General features: G+C 41.1%; 1 protein-coding gene across 3 annotated transcripts in view; it reads right to left on the reverse strand.

Annotated features, from left to right (window-relative positions):
- Window positions 1-22,404, reverse strand: part of DPYS (dihydropyrimidinase) — a 52,635-nt gene that overhangs the window by 27,698 nt on the left and 2,533 nt on the right. For 2 of the 3 annotated variants that reach the window (XM_042462978.1, XM_042462979.1), the window contains exons 2-4: window positions 8,600-8,758; window positions 4,336-4,515; window positions 1,369-1,558 (exon numbers count right to left, since the gene is read on the reverse strand). In XM_042462978.1, coding sequence (XP_042318912.1) covers window positions 1,369-1,558; window positions 4,336-4,515; window positions 8,600-8,758 — 529 coding nt within the window. The remainder of the gene's footprint in view (window positions 1-1,368; window positions 1,559-4,335; window positions 4,516-8,599; window positions 8,759-22,404) is intronic. The other variant, XM_042462980.1, reaches the window with a different exon arrangement.

Consider the following 22,404-nt stretch of genomic DNA (forward strand, 5'->3'; position numbering starts at 1 on the left):
AAACAGCTCTAGTTTTATCCACAGTAGTTGGAATGACTGATATCCTTAATCCTGCCAGCCAAGAGGGGATGTTTCATTCTCTTAGGACTGTTATCACCCTCATTTTAAAGAATGTTTAATTAAAATTGCATTCTAGAGCAATGATGATGGAGGAAGAGGAAGATTTGCTATTATACCCTCAAAACAAACATAACTTAATTATCTAGAAGTTGTTCTGCACTTCAAATTTAAGATTCTGGTGAAAATAATAGTGAAGGACTGTAGTTTAGTGGCAGAGCAAATGCTCCAGATCAAAGTGGCAAAAGTGCAGGCCCTCACAGCCATTTCTAAGCCCCACAGACTTCTGGTTTATTTCTGATTAAAGAGGGTCCCCTCCTGGGAAGAAAAAACACACCAGGGAGGCTTAAAACTTTGTGAAATAGTCCTGCATGACTACCAAAAGGTATGATGGAGGGGTTCATGATGATGATGACTTTTTAAAATCATGATATGCAGTGAATTAAGGGTTAACCACCCTCCAATGGGGGGCAATGTAACCTTGCAACTTTCGAGTCACCCCGCTTTAGATGAAGAATGCCCTAGGTTCAAGTCCCTGATTTCTCACATTAAGACGATCAGGTAGCTATTCAGCAATGGAAACCAACTGGATGACCTTGGGCAAGTCACACACTCTAAGCCACTGAAAACCCCATGACAGGTTTGCCTTAGAGTCACCATAACTTGGAAAGACTTGAAGGCACACAACAACAACAATAACAACAGCATCAACATCAACAGTAGACCTTTATGCTCCAGAAAGCCATGGCGGGCCATAGTGTACAGTACTGAGCTAGACAGAGAACCAGTCTGACCTTGTATGAGTAAAGCAGGTTCCTATGGTCTTTACACAGCTTGGAATAGCACTCTTTTGGCTGGAGCATTCTGGATATTATAATTCAAAATAGTTACTCTTCCAGGCTTTGGATCTTTAGAATGTAGTCAGAATAATACTAATAACAAAGCTGATAATAATGACAAGGAGAAGGAGAGGATGGTATTTTGTGTCTGGTCACTCTGTGGGCTGGAGGTCCTGTCCACTCTTAAACTACTCTACCCACCTCTTTCTCTACACATGGAACCTCCTTCCTGAATATGTTATGTGCCATATGTGCCACATATGAAAGACACCAGTTATTCTTGGAGTTGGACTGCAAATAGTTGTTCTTTGGGTATGTTCTTTCTTGCCTACAGGCAGACAGCTTAATTTTTACCCAAGAGATAATTGCTTGCATCTAAACCCAGGAAAAAAGGCTCAGGCCCTGAGGCCTGAGAATGCTGATTACAGAGCTCCTCCAAAGAATTTTAAAAGATGTTTAATAGGAAAGTTACCTTCCCTCCGAGCATCTGCTATCACCTTGGCCGCAGATTTGCTCATCACATGAACTACATAGAGAGGACAGTTCACTGAGCTGGCAATGGTGATTGCTCTCTGAGTGGCTTCTGCTTCCACTTCTTCTGGGCGACTCAGTTCATGCCCCTCGGGGCCAGTTATTCCTAGAGTTAACATCTTCTTTGCACCCTGAAGGATGGCCAGAGTGAGAAACACGTCAGTATTACCTGCAGCAGAACTTCTTTTCAGATATGCTCTGGCTCACAGAACCAACTGAAATTTTGTTTGCAAGCACCAAAATACATTTCCTTCCCTCAAGAATCCTGAACAAATCTAAACAGATACGGGATTTAATCCATATTTTGCAGGAAACACATTAGTTCTTTTTTCACATTCACTATGTAGGATCAAATTACATGTTATGTTTTTCAGTGGAAATTTGGAACCAGGATGGTCATCAGTCACCATGCTGGCTTCAGGATTCTGGGAGTTACAGTCCAAAAAATAATTGCCCCCGAACACTGCTTCAATGTAGGATTTTTCTTCCAGACATAGCCAGGACAGGGTATTAGTGTGAGTTAGCTCTTTGCTCCCACCCATCTTGATGAGGAGCTCCATGTCTACAATTTCCATGGTTGTGGGTAGGAATTCCCATTTGCTTCAATTGTTAATTAATTTATTTAGAAACTTCTATCTCACCCTTAATTGTGAGATCTCAGGGTGGTACACAATAGAAACTATTCACAACACTTCCAGATAAAAACTTTAAATAGTTTAAACAAGATAAAAATATTTTAAAAGCAACAGATAAAACCACTTTAAAAGCAGTAAAAATTTAAATGCACAATGAAATGCACATTTTGGCATCAATTAGTCTCTGAAGGCTTTAACTTCTCCCTCCCAACACACATATGTTTCACAGATGAAAATTGGCACACAACACAAGTGACCAAGCAGCATCTGAGTGTGGTTAAGATGCCAACAGTTATTTGCAGCCATTGAACTAAGTTGATGACAAAGGTGAACAGGAGGAGGAGAGAGAAACTGGGACATTTTATAACCAGGTGAAAAAAAGTAGCATGGTAAGGGAATTAATTGTGACTGTTCCTGTCATTTCAGGACAGATGGAAGGTACACTATATATAAGCCATATTTTGGCTTGTTGCTGGAAAGAGATCAATGTTGGTGTGATGCCAATTGGACTTTTAAGGGGAGGGCATTCCACAATCAGTGTGACACAGAACTTTATCGCACCTGTTTTCCCCCCATTATGGGTACGGGATGCTCGTGTGTGTGCGCGACCAGCCAAAAACGGATTTTATCGCACTCCAAAGCATCCTCCAAAAGGCCCCATTCCGCCCCCCCCCGCCAAGCCGTCTCCGTTCAGTGCTGACCGGAACATTTAATGCCCCTCAGCACTGAATGGGGACAGCTTGGCACCGGGGGATGGAACGGGGCCTTTTGAAGGATGCTTTCACATGCAATAAAATCCGTTTTTGGCTGGTTGCGCGCACACATGAGCATCCTCCTCCCGTACCCGTAACGAGGCTAAAAACAGGTGCAATAAAGTTCTCAGTTGAGAAAGCCCTCTCCTGTTTTTTCCCATTTCATATTGCCCCAACTGGTAGGACCCTCATTTCTGTATAACAGGTATATAAAGGAGAGCTTTATCCAATATGAGATTTACTTCTCATGTAAACTGTAGGTGTGCTATAAGACTGTGATTCTATTTTTAGATCATGGCTGCATCCTATAGGGTTTGTAGTTTGGTAAGGTACTAGAGCTCTTTGGCTGAGAAGTCTAATTTTCTAATTCCAAAGTCGAATTTGTTCTTACACTGCAGATCCCAGGATTCCATGGGATGGAACAATAGCAGTAAAAATGGAATCATTGTGCAATAACTGTATAATTGAGAGGCGTACTGGACTGCAATAAGGAAAGAAAAGGACTAAAACTTCCCTATCTCTCCACACTAGGATCCCAGTCTAGGTGAATGAGACCACTCTTCTGTTCACCATTGACACAGATCATCATATTCTGACTAACCTGCATTACTTGCTACTGACCAAAAGGTGAGATGGAGGCAGGGTAGAGAAAACAAGCTTGGTTATCACATGCAAGGAAGAGGCAACTGTGCACATTAGATTCTATCTGCTGATTTTTTTTTTCAGTCAGGAGGAATAATACGGCTAGGAGACTACTCATTAGGCCTCCTCAGCACTGAAGATTTACCATGACCAAACGTCTACATCTCAGCGAGTCAATAGGATTACTATCAACACCTTGGAAAAATTACATATTTAATTTAAATTTAAATTTTGAATTCCATAGCTGTGCTGATTGGTCTAGGAGTTCAAAAAGTTAACTTTTCTAAGTTATGACACTAGTCATACTCAGAAGTAACCCTACCCATAATTCTGTCATGCAGTAATTTCTGACATTGGTTCTAATCAGAAGTCACTTCTTATATAGGTCCTGCTCAGCAATAATGCTACACATGTAGGGCTGGTGTGTGTGTGTGTATGTGGGTGCTATGTGCGTGTCCTGTTTCCAAACACAGTCATTTCCCCACAGCTTTGCACACTTCACCCAAGGTCTGAAAGTTACAGCTGAAAACATTTAGCTGTATGTATTTAGGCTCTTCTATATAATTGGATTCCTGATATGGTTGGAAGTTCTAACAGAATGAAAAAAATAAGAACAAATAACTGAAAATGCAACTTCATGGAACTGTTGAAAGTCTCTCCTTCAGGCTGGTGCCTGGTGTTATAAAAACTGAGGAGGAGGAACTAGTGGGAGATGATTAACACTGATTTGTACCAGTGTGTCCAGTCTCCATCTTCTTGTGGTACCTTAAATAAACATGGGAATAACCTCTGATTTTGAATAGGTCTCTGAAGAGGTACTGTTGCAATTTATTAGGGAATAAGATCACATACTGTATAACCATAAAGTCAGAAAATTACCTCTGCAATCAAATCTCCATTCTCTGCATGGACTTGAGCAATTGCACCAATTTGCTTGCATTGAGAAAAGGCTGCATACAATTCTAGGTCTCCCACCATGTAGAGATCTTTATAGGCCATAAACATTTTAAAGGAATTTACTCCTTTTTCCTGGGCAAGAGTTTTCATCTCTTCTTTGACCTAAAAAAGCAGTAAAAAATCTTAAATATCTGTTTATGTAATGTGTATCTCATAACTTTATTTAATACTTAGTTAAATTGCCCTGATCGTATCTGATCTTGGAAGCTAAACCTGGTTAGTAGTTGGATGGGAGACTGCCAATTAATACCAAGTGATATAGGTTACATTTCAGAGGAAGGAACTGGCCAAATCACCTCTGATTATTCCTTACTTAAGAAAATTCTGTGAAATTCATGGGATCTCTGTAAGTTGACTTGCAGGTTGAAGGCACATTAACATACACTGGCAATTAAAATCAATGCAATCTCCCTCTAATGATTATTATTATGCTTTATTTATATAGTGCTGTAGATTTACACACTGCTGTACATAGAAACAATAAAATAGATAAAGTAAACCTGCCCATGGTGTACAATCTAAGAAATAATAGCATAATACATATAAATAATACATAAAAATACAGGAAAGGGTACAATAAATAATGATGATTATGGTATATAAAAGATATGTACTTAAAACCATAGTTCTTAAAATTTAGTCAGCACAATCAAAAATGTCCAAGTTCTAGGTGATGGGGAGGGTCAAGTATGGCCTATTGACAGTATCTGTACCACAGACTTTGAAGTTCCTGGAGTCACCAGTCAGTCCCCTGAAGTTCCCAATCCCTCCTATTTCTTTCTTTTTTTTTTTTTAATGACATGATTTTCAGGTCATTTTCACACTTAACCCATAGCAAAATACTTGAAAGCAGACACAAATGTAGAGATTTCTCTTTCCTATCCTGCAAAATCTGTTCCTGTAGTCATATATTGTCATGTATTGACAAACTTCACTTCAGAAAACACATGACTCAACATAGACAGAAAAAGTTAAGCAGAAAACCAAGGTGATCACAGACTAATGATGCTGTCAGGACTGAAGGATTTTTGGTTACACAGTATATTAAAATATCAACTCAACCATTTTCATGGGCTTGGATCCCATTCATCTAAACCCCCAAACATCCTGTATCACCAGTGTCCCCCTTGTAACAGGCTTTCTCACAGGACTGACCTTGATAGCTCACAGCTCAGTTCCACCTTCTCACTCATCTGCTCAGTCCTGCCACACAGCATCACTAAACAATCCTTCCACCCAGCATCACCAGTCATGTAACACATCCCATCACCCAGTACTACAAAGGATAAAAAAGGATGGCTTACAAGCATGGCAGGACCTATGATCCTGACATGCACAAGCTACAAATGGTGACTGGCAGTGATATGGTGTCACTTCTGTTGTGCCTGCACAAGACCTATTCATTCTGTAGGTCTCTTTGAGATGGATCTAACTACTGGATTTATCTCCATATATCTTATCGACTTATAGCGATTCCCAAACTTTTGTCCTCCAGGTGTTTTGGACTTCAGCTCCTAGAAGCCTCAGGCAGTTTGGCTAACAGTCAGGAATTCTGACAGCTTAAGTCCAAAACATCTGGAAGACCAAAGCTTGGAAACCACTGCAAATATCTTCTTCCCCCTCTGCCAAAAAAGTGTTGCAAAAATTAAAATAACTTTTAATTGTGTGGCTGCAGTCCATAGGGAGACAAAGAGGTGAAAATTGGTTCCTTGTTGCTCCTGTGGTTGCTTATTCCTATTTTAAAAAGACCTCTCTTCATGAAAATGTATAACATCTCTGTGGAACATCTCTGAGATTATCTAGATTACCGCACTAAACTCATAGACTGCTGCTATTCTCACTTTAACTGCTCTGGATGTCTCCTGTTCCATTCTGGCATTTGAAGTTTATGGAGATTTAGAATTCTCAGCCGGAGGGCTCTTAGGCTTCACTGAACTACAAGCCCCAGAATGCAACAGGAGGCAGCTAGAGCAGAAAAAGTGGAACAGCAGCACTATAAGAGTGTAGTGAGGTAATGTGGAAAGTGAGAGAAAGAAAATTCTAGCATGAGTTTCTATGGTCTCTGGTCTACTTCATCAGATCAATGAAGTGAAGCCTCTCTGGTATTTCTTATTAAACATTCTTTTAATTAGTTTTTGTGGGTTTTTCAGGCTATGTGGCCATGTTCTGGAAGAGTTTAGGAATAAAATCTTCCAGAAAACGGCCACATAGCCAAAAAAAACCCCACAAAAAGTATGGATGCCAGCTGTGAAAGCCTTCAACTTCACATTAATTTAATTCTCTCATAGAGCTGGAAGAGATCTCAAGGGCCATCCAGGCCAACCCCCTGCCATGCAGCAAAGAGATGGCCATCCAGCCTCTCTATTAAAACCCCCAAAGAAGAAGCCACCACTTTCTGAGGCAGCATATTCCACTATTAGATAGCTATTACTGTCAGGAATTTCTTCCTAACATTGAGGTAGGCTCTCTTTTTCTGTAGTTTGAATCCACTGCTCCATGTCCTAGTCTCTGGAGCAGCAGAAAACAAGTTTGCTCCCTCCTCAATGTGACATCCCTTCAAATATTTAAACAGGCTATCATATCACCTCTTAACTGTCTGTTCTCCAGGCTAAACACCTCGAGCTCTTTAAGTCTCTCCTCAGAGGGAATGGTTTCTAGAACCTTCACCATTTTTGTTACCAGAAACAGAATTATCCACTCTATGTTTCATACATTTTTTTGAAAAAGCAGGTTTTTGAAATTTCTTGTCTCTTTCCAGCCACATCTCTCTGCAGCATCATGTCTCTAATGTCTGTCTGTAGCCTGCAAATACTACCCTATTTTATTTTATATGAGGGATTTCATTACGGTACAGGAGATCTCCAGGTAGCCCTTCAGACACCCAATTCTGCCTTCCATGCACTGGCAGTGCTCCTAGTTGTTCATTCGCAAAGCAGAAGTGGGCAGCTGGCAATATTCTAAAATCCAGAAATATCCAAAATCTGAAACACTTCCAGTCCCAACTATTTTGTATAAGGCAGACTCAACCTGTATTAAGAATCAAATAGTATTTAATGTCAGGGATGATGGGAGTTGTAGCTCTTCACCTCTGGCTCTAACTCACCACCTTGTTATACAGCGGAGCTGACCAGCTTTGGTCAGTGGTTAATAGTTTTCTCCAAAGCAGCAGAGTTTCAGAGAATAGGCTGAAGACCCTGACAAACTCTCCAATTCTTCTCACTCTTCTTCCTCAGATGTCTCCAAACTTCTCCAGGATCCTGCTGGCTCTTGTATCTTCGGTCAAGACACCAGACAACTCAGTAGTCTTATATAAAAGATCTACTTTATTCTACTATATACAAATACTAATGCCCTTACAATCTCCAATATCTCCAAAACACTCCAACTACCCAATCTACTCCACAAAATACATAGGCAAACATAGCAATTATTATAGTCATTGTTAAACACCACCCATTAAGTCAGTTTCCACCCAGTGGGCGTGTACACTCATTTGATTGGTTCACATAGTTCAACCCATACTTAACAATTTCATCATTTCACCTTGTACACTTAATGAATCTCAGGTGTTTCCAATTGTACATTCTATAATTCTGTCCTTGACATTCAGGACTTCTAAATTACATTAGCTTTTTCACCTGTGTGGCTTCTTAATTGCTTTTGCTTAGTGACTTTCACATACATGTTTTATTTCTACTACTGTATGTCCCATGTTGCATTTTCCTTAACATTTAAACACTAGTAGTAATAAGTGAAGTGAATCTACTTTTGTGTACTGTAGATCTAAACCTATCATGCCTCTAGCAGAATGAAAACCCCTGGTAGCACAGTTGTGCTGGGTCACATTATTGGACAAGAGGTTGTGCAACTGCATGCTCATTGACTTGTACCACAAAGCTATCTTGAATACTAACTCTGAAAATGTACAATTACAAGCACAACTGATCTAGGCTTGGAGTTATGGCAGTGTTGGATACAGGCCACATAGTCCATCTCCTGTCTCTCCCTCCTGTGCCTGAAGGGCCGCTGTGTCTACATTGCAGGTCTGAGTATTCCTCAGCCAAGACCATGGTCTATGCTGTTCTTGTTCAGAGTTCCACAGTCCCCTGCGTCCTGTGCTATCATCTCTCCTGCATATTGGACACTTCTGAATGAATACTTGCTTCTGTCACTCTGTTGACAATACCTTGTTACTCCACCAGGTGACTGCCACATGCAGTGAGTAATCACAGCAAACTTTGGGATCTGCCCAGCTTCTCCATTTCTCATAGGCTTCAATGAGGGAAGCACCTTTCTGTGGTATTGCAAAGTCAATGATCATTGTGGTGCCTCCTGCTATGGCAGCCTAAAAAGGAGGGGGGGGAGTTGAAATGAGAGAGAAAATGCAATAATAATTTTGTTTTTTGTTTCTTTGCTAGTTATTACCCTTCAAGGCTCCTACCGTACAGTTAGCCCTCCATATCCACAGATATCCTATCCATGGAATCAACCATCCACAGCTTGAAAATATTTTAAAAATACATAAAATCTAAAAAACAAACCTTGATCTTGCCCTTTTATATAAGGGACACCATTTTTCTACACCGCTGTATTTAATGGCACTTGAACATCCATGGATTTTGGTGTACACACTGGGATCCTCGAAAAAAAACCCAGTGAATATCAAGGGTATTCTACGACTATATATCATAGGTACAAAACAAGTGACAGGTGTTCTTATTTCCTAGCTTCTTTCTTTTTTTTGTTTTCCTAAAACTACAGGGCCCATTATCTTTTTAAAAAATGTATTTTAACTAATTATTTGGACTTAGAAAAGAATATTGTGCATAGGATAATTGAAAAGCGAAGATGGAGAGACAAACTAGTGCAGGCTCTGGGTCTGGGGCAGTGAATCTGCTGCTGCTGGAGCTGTGAATTCACTCTTGATTTCACTGCTGTTTCTCCCACATCTACTCTTGAGTGGGAAAAGTGGTCTTCTGGTCCTGGACCCTTTCCCTTCAGTTTTGACACACACAGAACTCATTTTCAGTTTGGGATAGCTGCAGGAAGAGTGACAGTGAAATCAGTAATGGGTCTGCTACTCCTCTGATGAGAGATTCGCCAGGTACCTCTGCCAGGACTCTGAATTCCAGGATTTTTACAGCCATAAAGGATAAGATGACAATGGTATTCGAAGTGGTGATCTGTGGAGTGGTGCCCATCCATGAGCTATTGGCTGCAAGTCTGTGACAAGTTTCCATGAAAGAAAGAAACAGTTGTCATCAGTGGGCACAAATGTGGTGCCCTGGCACATGGGGGGGGGGGGAACCCTGCTGGTCTCCTACATCAGATAACTTAAGAAAGACTAGTTTAAGAAACCAAGGAAAGTAGTGTTGCATATACAACTTTGTTTTTCATCTGGAGACTTTATGAGGAACATTTAGGCACTTCCCCATTTCTCCTCCAAAGGCTTGCCGCTTGATGTGGTTGTCTCATTCTGACCCATGACAGGGATGATTCTGGTCTATAGACTCTACTATACAACTACTACTTCCATCTCTGCTGGTTGCTGCCTCCTCCTAATCAATACACTTGTAAGCAAACAGAAACTATATTATTGTCACTAAATGAGATTAAGTGCCTTTGCTCACTTGAAATGCTCCCTTCCAAGCTATACTGTACACAAAAAAATGTGCTGAAATTAGAAACCTTTGCAGGCATCTTTATGCGTGGTAGTATAAAGACACACTATTAAATATCAAAATAGGGATCATCCATGCCATAGTAATTCCAATTTCTGTGTATGGGTGAATGCTGGGCAGTGAAGAAAGCTTACAGGAAGAGAATCAACTCATTTGAAATGGGACACTGGAGGAAAGTTTTGTGGATACCATGGACATCCAAAAAGTCAAATAAGTGGGTCTGAGAGTAAATAAAGCCTGAATTCGCAGTAAAAAGTAATATTACTAAATTGAGGCTATTGTGCTTTGGAAATATCATGTGATGATGTGATTAACGGAAACAAAACAATAATGGCTGGTAAAGCTGCAGATCTATTTTATGTTATGACGGCTTTTACCTTTTAACAATAAACTTTTCTACTATTAATGATTGGTAAAGCTGAAGACAGTAGGAAAGAGGAAGATCACAATACAGATGGATTGGTTCAGCCAAGAAAGCCCTGAGCTTGCAAGATCTGAGTGGGGCTGTTAATTACCGGAGATCTCTCATTCATAGAATCACCATAGGTCAAAGCTATCTTGATGAAAATTAACAATCATATATGTGAATAGGTTACAGATTCTTTTCTGCACAAAATACTAGGGAAGTCTGTAGCATTTACGCATTGCTGAGCTCCACCAACCAGATGGTTTGCAGAATGGGAAGAAGGAAGCCAGAAGCACCTTAGGCACACAATTAAAGCAGGAAAAATTTGCTAGTGCCTGCTGAGCTGGAAAAATAAATCTATATATCAGCAGAACAATAATGGGGGTAGAAGTGATTACTTTGAAATGTGGCACCTGCAATACAGAAGAGCTTTCCCATACAAACCACAGCTTGTCAGGATGCTGAGCAATCTGTGTGAAGGTACAGTACTTGAAATATATTTCTTCATAGGCTGGGCAAGAGTGTAAACCAAGTTTTGGAGCTGTAGACTACAAGTGAAGACAAAATTGCTGAGGGCAACAAATGGTACATAGCCCACCAAAGAAGTCTAGGGAAAGCATCTTTCAGGAATGAGAAAAGACGGAGGTGGAGCCAAGTGAGATGCAATGGCAGTTGGAAGCTTGGGGCTAATGAATACACATTCATGAGAAGCAGTATTAGTTTCTTAAGGGCCTTATGGAAAAGCCAGAGTGATAGACAATTCTGCAGAATTGCCACCCAAATAGTAGTTGTAAACAATAAATCCTTGTTTTAGCCACCTGCCATGTATATCTGATTCTGAGAGAACAGAGATTTCTTCTGATCAAATTTGGTAACACTGCAGAAAGGAGGAAGTGTAAATGCAAAACAACTGAAAATGTGAACACTCATATATGCCAAAAGTAACTGATAATATAGAAGTATATCCCCCCAAACTGCTGCCATGATCATTCAAACAGTTGCAGCACTATTAAGAAAAGGATATACCCCTCCAGCCCAGGATTAGCTTGTCCACTGACCCTTAGAATCTTAGACCTTCTACTTGTTATCAGGATAATGATGAGACTCAACCACTAAACCACAGATGATCTCACCCATGGTTTCATATAGGTATCAAAAGGCACACATATATTCGTAAGGAATCTTACATGCCAGCAGCCAAGGGACCAAAGTAATAACCTTCAGGACCATCTTCTACAAATGCTCAAACACAAAAGAATTAGAGTCACTGAGAAACAATGTGGAGCTCCATATTAGCCAAAGATACCATGATAGATAGTACTGGATGGTCTTTGGACATCAAGCAGGATCAAGTCTAGTTCCCAGTATAAGTTCCTCACCAAGGTAATCAAAAAGTTTTCACAAACCTTAAAGTCTTACTTAATTCACAAGGCCCCTTTCCCTTATGGATGTACATTTTGTGCTTATTTTTATTAACTTTTTAGCCAAATTAATTAGTTAATTAATTAACAATTCATGCTTAATTACTTAACTATTTAATGAAATACTGTTAAGGTTTTCTTTTGGTAATAAAGCCAATAAAATGCAAGTAAAAATAAAATAAGATTGTGATTTCTGCCACCTCATCAATTCCAAAGTTGGGAGGAGAGCTGGCCACTGTGGGGCCATGGCACTCCAAGCCCCTTGAACAAGTAGGGTCAAGCCAGTAACTCCCACCCGATTGGCTCGTCCTATATCCACACAGAGTGTTCCTTGATAAGGAAGAGTGTTTATGCCAGTGCATGGTAACATTTGCATGATAGTGCTTGCTTATTCCCACCCATCCTTTCCATAAGGGAAATTTGGGCAGGGGGAGGTCGGTGAGAGGTAAGGCAACAGCCAAAAAGTGGACCTGTCCATTGGTTTTACAAGTCCTTGCCATGGTTTAGGGTTGGAGTATAAGTAGTTGCTCGGGAATACAGGCACTGTTCTCAGTTGCTTTTCCTGCTACTCTTTAAAACATTTAAACATTTTTTTCTTTGCATTTGCAGCTCTTCTGCAATACTCTGTGGATTTCAAAGTAAAGTTCTTAAATTAGCACAGTTCATGGGCTCCTGGGTGCTTAGTCAGCATAGGTTTGTGGACCATGTATTATCAGTCTTCATGCACCTTTTCATACTGATTTACTTTGGCTTTACAGTCAGATTTTATTTACCAAAGTCTAGTACTTTGATGCGATTGGATCAAATACAAAAATTCTTTGTAAGCATATTAAAGGAATTATGCAAAGGGATATTTACCCACTCTCTGGCCTTATGCCCCACCATGTCTATACTTTACTACCTTGCAAACAGAGATATGATACATTTTTAATTATTAGACTAAAAGCAAATATTAAGCATTCACTTTTGCAATAGACATGATATGACATTGACCCCTTTGATCTTTCCCTGTGATTAATACTGCCTTTTAATTGACTGTGTAGGGCAACAGTTTATATCATTTTACAGTTAGCATTACATGCACAACTCTCAATGGGGAAATAGTTAAGAAAGGCAGATATGAAGTCTCATACACCAGGCTAGGATTTTAGGTCTGCAAAATGGTATTTTGTTGCAAAATCCACACAGAATTAAACCTACAATCTAGGCATTCTACAGAATAGTCACCTAAACAGTTATATTATTATTATTATTATTATTATTATTATTATTTATTATAACCTTTATTTATAAAGCGAGGTAATTTACACAGCGCTGTACATATAATCTTTTTAATTGGACGGTTCCCTGTCCCAGCTTACAACTAAAAGGACATGACACAAGGAGAAAGGAGTGGTGGTGGAGGGATGAGGGCCCGCAGTTCTTCTCCACCTCCAGGCCTGGATCAGGGGAGAGGGAGACTGGAGGGAGCTTGGCTTCTTAATGATGTTAATCTTCTTCAGGGAGGCCTGTGGAGCTAGCCTGCCTCTCTAGTAGGATAATACACATAAAATACATGCAATACAGGAATGATTCAATGAAACAGGCAACAAAGAACATCAATAGCAAGTGACCAATTATGCAATGCTGGGAACACTTCTTCTGAACAGGATGGTCTTCACTCACCGTTTTGAGCTGGTTAAAGAAGTGATGGTTCTTGCTCGCGGGGGAAGAAGGTTCCAGGAATACTTTATAAAGATAAAGTACCTTTTTGTATTGCTATGGAATTCAAACTTATCCCTTGGACTCTGGAATGCTTTATTTCCAGTGCCTCGTGGCATTTTTTAAAATTACCCGATTATTTTTAACACCTTTGCCTGATGAAGCACTGGAGCTTCAAAAGCTTGCGTCATGTATTTGTGCTTTTGACTGGGCGAATAAATATCACTGTTTGTGGCTTTGGATATTATTGTAAAGGTAAAGGTTTCACCTTTGACAAAGTTGTCAAGTCATGCCTGATGGGACTAGTGATGGGAGCTCACTTTTGGGCTGCTCTTGGGCCTTGACCTGCCAACCTGCCAATCTTGCAATCGTCAGAGTCAGTGTCTTAACCACTGAGCCACTGCATCCCTGGATGTTATTATACTTATTTTTTAATAAAGAGACTGGATTTAGCCATTTAGCCTGTATAGAAGTTTTTTTCCTCCAGCAATAAATAAATAAATAAATAAATAATAAATAATAATAATAAAATAGTTGAGCCTAAAAACCCAACAACCAACAAATCTATCTTTGCTTTTGATACTGGAATACTTTTTTGTCTCAGCCAGTGAACATTTAATGATAAAACGACAACCATCACTGTACTTCATAGATTGTCTTAGTTTGACTTTCATTGTGAGTCAGGTTATGAAGTACAAAGTGAAAAAGAATTGAAATCATGCTCATCACGCTTGCTAAATGATTGTTTCATAGCAAACATGCCGTGATTAGGGTTGCCATATCCCAGGAACAAGCAGACTTTCATGGTTTTCAGTGTGTGGCACGGTCCGTCGTCCTGCTTTCCTGATTGTCTCGGGTGGCCGGGGCTCCAGGCTCCCTCTCGCCCCTGCTTCAGCTTGATGCCTTGTGCGCTCACGCGCACGCTCCAAGAAGGCTCAATGGAGGAGCAGAGGCTCAAGCTCCCAACGGCCAGCCGCAAGAAGAGAGGAGCTTGAGCCTTGCTCCTGCATTGAGATTTAGAGCGTGCACGCCAAGTGCGCAAGGCAGCAAGGGAGGCAGCGCGTGGAGAGGGGGGGGGGCTTCCGTGGCTGCTGCTGCACTTTTGGCATGGCAGCAGCACGGAGTAAAGAGAGAGGCCTATGAGCCTCTCTCCAGTTGTGGGGGGGGGGGGTTGGGGGGCCCTTTCACCTCTTCTCTTTGCTTTTTCTCTCTCCACTTCCTCTGTTCTTTCTCCTCTTCCGCTTCTTCTTCCGCCTATTCTTCTTCCTTCTCCTCTTCTTCTTCTTCCTCTCCCTCTCCTCCTTTTTATCTTCTTTTTCCCATTTTTTCTTCTTCTCCTCTCCCTCTTTCTCCTTATCCTTCATTTTCCTCTCCCCCCTCTTCTTCCTCTGTGCTGTTGTTGTGTTGTGTGCCTTCAGCTCCTTCCACTTATATGGCGACCTATGAGTTTCCTGGCAGTCTTCGGGGGGGGGGGTTCCTTTTACCTTCCCGGAGGCTGCCCAGAGTCACCCAGTGGGTTTCCATGGCCGAACTGGATTGAACCCTGGTCTCCCATTGCCCTAGGCCACTACACATGCTGAACCCTCCTGCACTTAAAGGTACAGTACTCAGTTATTCTTTGTTATGTGTTTGCCTTCAAGTTGTTTTCCACTGTATGGAGACCCTAAAGCAAACTATCCTGGGGTTGCTTGGCAAGGTTTGTTAAGAGGAGGTTTTGCCATGCTCTACTGAGGAGGCTGAGAGAGTGTGACTGCTTGAGCTTGAGGTCACCAATAGGCGGGAAATGAGCCTGGTCTCCAGAGTCCTAGTCCACCACACAAAGCTAACTCCAAAACTTCATCCAGGAAGATGTCAAAATACTCCATTTGAGATGCCTAAGAAGCATGCATTTATATAGCTTTTGAATGTATTACTTTTTTGTTTTTTAATTGTTCGTGTCCTCCATTAAAAAATAGTCCTATATTTGGGCTAATGTTGTCCAACTTTTTTTTACATTGTCCCGTTTGGAGGTAGACGTTATGGCAACCTAGCCGTGATGCAGTTATTTAATAATAATAATAATAATAATAATTAATAATAATATATAATACTGCTCATCAGCCAAAAGGCATCAGAGCGCGCTTACAAATTGTAATTAGACATTTCCCTGCCTCAGGCTTACAATCTAAGAGACAAGACAGTCTTGGCATGATTAAAGAGCTAAAGCTGCAACACCATATATTATGATAACGTACTATATTCAGTGCAAAAAAACATGTTATTTACATAGGCAAAAATCAATGAAGAGTGGACTTGATTCTTTGTATTACCCTGTCAAAGGCTGGCTGACCTGAAACAGGGTCCAGCTTCATTGTACACAACCCAGTGAATGGCAGTTGAATCTTACTTCAACAGTGGCAATGGAATAACATTCTTCAGTACACATACAGCAGGCAGCCAAGAAGTCAGGAGAGCAGTGTGACACAGAGATGTTTATCACACTATACCTTATAGTGCTACTATTCACTTTGACTGCTCTAGCTGCCTCCTGTTGCATTTGGGATTTGCAGTTTTTAGGAGGGGTATTTAGAATTCTTTCTCTGCCTGAGAATTCTAAATACCCCTGCTTAAACTGCCATACCAGAATGCAACAGGAGGCAGCTAGAGCAGTCAAAGTGGAATAGTGCACTATAAGAGTATAGTGTGATAAACACCAGAGAGATAGCTACCTGTATTCCTTAGTATGCAAAAAAATCTGTAGCATCTCATAACTGTTGCCTGAAATGGCTGCTTTACTTGCCTAGTGATGGAACTGGCCCTTATTTAGCATAGATATGAAAAGCTGCTTTGCGCTCAGGGAAATTGCTACTCAATCACCCTAAGGTGAGATTGGCACTACCCAACAAAGGGCTTTTACAGTAGTAGCGCCTTCTCTTTGAATACCTTACTGAAAAGATCCCCTTAGTGGAATGGTGGAAGCCTTTAAAAAGGCATAAAAACCACCTCTTCCTACAAGCTATCCTCCCAATTCCTTGTAATAATGTCTTCCCCCTATTGATTTGATGTATTGATATTTAGGATTTTAATAACATTAAACTGTATTTTTTAGCTATGTTTTGGATTTATTGTATTAATGGTATTTTTAATATGTCATTCGTGGTATTGTTTTACTGGTATGTTGTACCCGCTTTGATCCTGGGAAAAGCAGTTTATAAATAAACAATTATTATTTATTTATTATCTTTCTCAGTAATTTCTACAGTATCCAGCAGAAAATCCAGAGTTCAGACAGAAAGTTTTATCCCACCCTACCTGAACATGTTAGTGATTGAACCATTTGCTTTGCCATCCTTTTGAATTACTGCAACATGCTCTACATGGAGGCTCTTTGAAGAATGTTCAGAAACTTCAACCTAGCATAAGACTGTTGCTAGAATGCTAATGGGCTGGTTACAGGTGTCATTGTTGTTGTGTTAATTACACTTGAGTTGACTTTGACTTATGGGGACCCTATGGATGAGACAGCTTCAAGGCTCCCTGTCCTTCGGGCCAGGGCGTCCTCCCTATTTGAGTCCAACCATCGAATCATGCTTTTTCTAATGATTCATTTTCCTTCATGATGGGACAAAATACAACATCCTTAATTTAGTTATCTGACTTCCAGAGAGTGGCTTGATCTGTTCTAGAACCAGTTTGTTCTCATGGCTGTTCATGGTATCCTCAGCACTCTTCTCCAGCACCACATTAAAATGAATTGTTCTTTCTATGGCTTTTTCACTGTTCAGCTTCTCACATCTGCACACTGTTGAGGGGGAATAACAGAACATTCTTATTTTAATATCTAGAGTTATGTCTTTACACCTTATGATCTTGTATAGTTTTTTCAGTCGCTCTTCCCAATCCCAGTCTTCTTGGTATTTCTTCGACTGCAGGGGCATTCTGCCCTCGAGTCTAGGGCTACTACTCTGTGTATAGAATATTATCTGCAACAAGCTGAATAGATAGGGTGATAGTATGCAGCCTTGCCTGATCCTTTGCCAATTGGGAACCCTTCTTGTTCCATATCGGTTTATGAACAGCAGCCTCTTGTCGGAGACAGGCACCCATCAGACAATCAAATGTAGTGGCATTCCCATTTCAAGAGCATTTCATAGCTTTTGTGATCTATGCATACAACTGCCCAATAACTCCATTGGCTGCCAGTCTGTTTCCATTCAAAGTGCTGGTTATAACCTATAAAGCCCGCTGGCTTAGGCCCTGGCTATCTGGCAGACTGTCTCGGCAATAAGAGCCTGCTAGGACACTGAGCCTATGGAGAGGCCCTTCCCTTAGTCCTGCCATCTCCATAGTACAGCTGGTAAAATCTTTTAGAGTTATGTTTTTAATATGATTAACAATTAAGTCAGTTTTATGTTGACATTTTATTTGTTTTTAATTGCAATCCTTTTAATGTGTAACCACCTGAATCTCAGTTTTGAGGGAAAGGCAGAATATAAATAGATAAATACAACACAAAACTGTGATCCTTCCACTAAAACAGAGGTGGGAAAGGAGTCCCACAGACTTTGTTTGTCCCTAGAACTGTTTTATGACCCCCAGTGTCAATAAATAAAAAAATTAAAAATACTTTTATATTTAAACTTGCAGGCAGGGTTTAAAATGCCTTCTAAGGAACATGTGGGGGGAATTATTCACATTTGGGCTCCATGGGTCATTTTGAGCCCCAGGAGACCTTTTTTATTGCAAAATAAACAGAAGTGATCTGGAAACTGGCTATTGGGGAAAAAAAGGCCTCTCAGGTGAAAATGGTCTGGGATGAAGACACAGTAAAACTGCCCCCACATTGTTTAGAGGGCAGCATTTTTTTGCAGTGTGTGTCAGCCTCCACGGTCTCTTGAGCGACCAATACAGCCCATTAAACTTTGGCAGTTGCCCATGCCTGCCCAATAGACTGGGAAATCCACAGAGGGTGCCAGAGGTTTGTAGAAATACCTACCAAAAGCCTGTGATAGGCAGCTATTTCAGTTTTTATTCCTTAACAACTTTTTTGAAGCATCAGGAAAATACAGGAGGGCTAAAAAGCGAAGTCGTGCCTACAACATTCAGTGAATGAGCCAAGGTGAGTGCACAATAAAATATTATCGCTAACATATACATGTTTCCCCACTTGATTTTTTTCATATTATTCCATGCACATGGCTCATTATAGCCTAAAACGAGGGAGGACGGATAGTAAGCCCAGTAGCAAGAGATGTGCTGTTTTGAAGCAGCATAGATTTAGGAGATGACATAAAAGGCCATCAATCCAATCATCAGACGGCAAAGAACATACGGACAATGTTTGGGGATGGGTAGTGATAAACCAATACTAGAAAATGTTAGCTTGGATTGTTTCACAAAACAGTGGCAGTGAAAGTTTTTCAGTTCTTTGCTGTGTTTGAGAAATAAAATCAAAAGTAAATGTATTGATTTACATTGTGCAAGAGTTTGGGTTCACTTCAACCAGCCTAGGAGGCAGACAGGCAATATTACCCTATTGAGGCCAGTGTACGACCCAATTAACAATTTTTGGAATGCTTGGCGGCTCCTTGAACACTCTCAGAAAAAAAAATCTGTCAAAGGATTCCAACCTTTAAAGCTCTACATGCGTGGTCCAACCTATTTACGGGTCGCCCCCTCCATATAATCCACCCCTGCAACCCTCAGGTCCCTGGAAAAGAATCTGTTCCAACTGGTGAAGACCCGAAAAACTATGGCGACCCAGAGGACCTTTTCGCAACCAACTCCCAATGACTGGAATGGCCTGTTGACGAGATCTGTCTATTACAAGCGTGGGACAGCTTTAACAAAGCTGCCAAGAGTGGATCTCTCCAACAGGTCTTTCTGGAGTAGTTTCAGCCACCATTGAATGACCATTGAGCTGACTATGTGCAGTCTATCCCATCATTATCTCACATCCATCATCTGTGGCTTAATTGTGATTTAATTGTTATTTTAAGGGGGGTTATAATTTGGGATTAGGATGCTGTTATTTTTATGTATTGGACGTTTTTACTTAAACTGCCTCAATCCTAGTTAGAGTAGGCAGGATATAAATAAAGTTTATTATAAATAATAAGAGTAAGTAAAAGATGTTTAGATCTCATCATGAAGCTAAGTACATAGTTCAAGAAAGACAGAAGAAACATAATAATAATAATAAAATAATAATATAATAATAATATAACAGTGAGCTCTTGGTATCTGCAGGAGTTTGGTTCCAGAATCCTTCATGGAACAAAATCCATGGATGCTCATGGCAAGGAATCCACAGGATGGCCTTGGGCAAGTCACTCTCTCAGATTCAGGAAGCGAAGGGAAACCTCATTTGAACAAATGTTGCCAAGAAAAATGTGCTAGGAGGTGTAATTCTATGCCACTCAGTGTCTTTATTAAAAAGAAAAAATGTTGGGTGTTTTTACAGAACTGAACATTCGAATGCGTTTTTAAGTTTTCCTTTAAAAAAGCCATGTTTTCTTGAGCAAGTTGGAGGCATGGTTGTTGCATTAGTTTTGAACCACTGAAATCACGAGTTTGCTCTTTTTGGAGAGCAAGTCGGTGGCAGCAACCCCGTCTATTCTGAATATATAGTGGGAAGGAAAGAGGAGGGTTCAGGGTGACCAGACATCTTCCTTTCCCAGGACATCTCCTACATTAATCTCCATCCAGGAGGAATTCCAAAAAGTCCCCATTTTGAGCATTTATTATTATCATTATATCATTATTATTATTATTATTATTATAAGCTTTATTAATAGCGCTGTAAATTACACAGCACTGTACATACAACTTTGATTAGACGGTTCCCTGCCCTCAGGCTTACAATCTAAGCAAACAAATAAAGGAGAAGGAAGGTTGTGGGGAAGGGGATCAGGTTCTGGAGTTCATCTTCCCTCTGAGGCCTGGACCAAGGCAGATGGACTGGAGGGAAGCTCTATATCTTAAGGATAGGCCCGATGGCGTTGGGCCTGCCATTTCACTCCCTCCACGGGATGCTTCACCTTCCCCATCTCTGGATGATGGTGATGAAGAGGTGGATCCTCTTTCAGGGAAGGCCGGATGGAGCTGGATTCCCTTCCCCCTCTCTGGATGATGGGTGATGGAGGGTGGGATCCTCTTTCAGGGAAGGCCTGATGGAGTTGCTCCCCTTCCCCCCTCTCTGATGATGGTGGATGGAGGGGTGGGATCCTCTTTCAGGGAAGGCCTGATGGAGCTGGCTCTTCCCCTTCTTCCTCTGGATGATGGGGATGGAGGGGTGGGATCCTCTTCAGGGAAGGCTGAGGAGCTGTGTCTCCTTCCCCTCCGGGATGATGGTGGATGGAGGGGGTGGATCCTCTTTCAGGGAAGGCCTGATGGAGTTGGCTTCCCCTCCTTCCCCCTCTCTGGATGATGGTGGATGGGGGGTGGGATCCTCTTTCAGGAAGGCCTGATGGAGCTGGCTTCCCCTTCCCCCTCTGGATGATGGTGGATGGAGGGTGGGATCTCTTTCAGGGAAGGCCATGGATGGAGCTGGCTTCCCCTTCCCCCTCTGGATGATGGTGGATGGGAGGGGTGGATCCTCTTTCAGGGAAGGCATGATGGGCTGGCTTCCCCTTCCCCTCTCTGGATGAGGGGGGATGGAGGGGTGGGATCCTCTCTCAGGGAAGGCCTGAGGAGCTGGATTCCCTTCTCCCCTGGAATGACTAATTAGCATGACTAATTTTGATCATATGCGTAGTGTCACATTTGCTTTGTGTTCCCCTGTGAGAAATGCATCTACTCAGTAGCCTATCCTCACTACAACATAGGGGGATAGGATGGATCCTTCTTAGTTCTTATTCCTAGGAGTAGCAGCAGAAGTATGACACAACTGTGCAACTCTGACGCGCAGGGATAAGGAGAAACTACAATGACCAATGCAGAGGATGGAAGCACAATAAAGGGAAGAATGAGCCCTCTGTAAAAAAAAATCCATGAATTAAAGCCAAATTCAAACAAGGGCAGGGGTGACATGGAGCAAAAAACAAACAAACTATAATACGGAACAGGAAGAAATAAAAAGACACTGGAGCCAATACACAGAGAGTTATACAAGGAGAGGAGAGAATGAATGACATTTGAATGAGGACCCATATGAAGACAAACCCCAAATTCTAAGAAGTAAAGTGGAATCTGCATAATGGAAATGAGAAAATAAATCACCGGGAACAGATGATATCCATGAACTGCTACGGTGCCTACAGACAGATACAATTCAGTGCTAACTGAAATATGTCAATAAACATGGAAACAAAGAGGGTGGCCACAATACCGGAAACACTCAATATACATTCAATCACAAGAAAGAGATACAAAGACTGCAGAAACTATGGACCTAGCACTAATCTCACAGATAAGCAAAATAATACTCAAATTTTGCAGCATAGGCTCCAACCATACATGGAGAGAGAAATTCCACAAGTGCAAGCAGGATTCAGAAAAGGAAGGGGCACTAGGGACCAACACTGCAAGTATGGAAAAAAGCTAAGAGAGCACCAAGAAATTAAAAAAAAAAAAGACAGCATGAGTTTTATAGACATACAGCAAGCATTTGATTAAACAGATTATGAAAAGCTATGAACACTTCAAAGACATGGGCTGCACTACATTTATCGTCCTGAAGGGGACTCTGTACCAAGACAAGAGGCCACCATCAGTTAAGAATCTGGGGAAACAGAGTGGTTCCCAAAGGAAAAGGGGTCAGGCAAGGCTTCATCCTATCACCCTACTTGTTTAATTTAATGCG

Source organism: Sceloporus undulatus, chromosome 4, assembly GCF_019175285.1.
Source record: "Sceloporus undulatus isolate JIND9_A2432 ecotype Alabama chromosome 4, SceUnd_v1.1, whole genome shotgun sequence".
NCBI lineage: Eukaryota > Metazoa > Chordata > Lepidosauria > Squamata > Phrynosomatidae > Sceloporus > Sceloporus undulatus.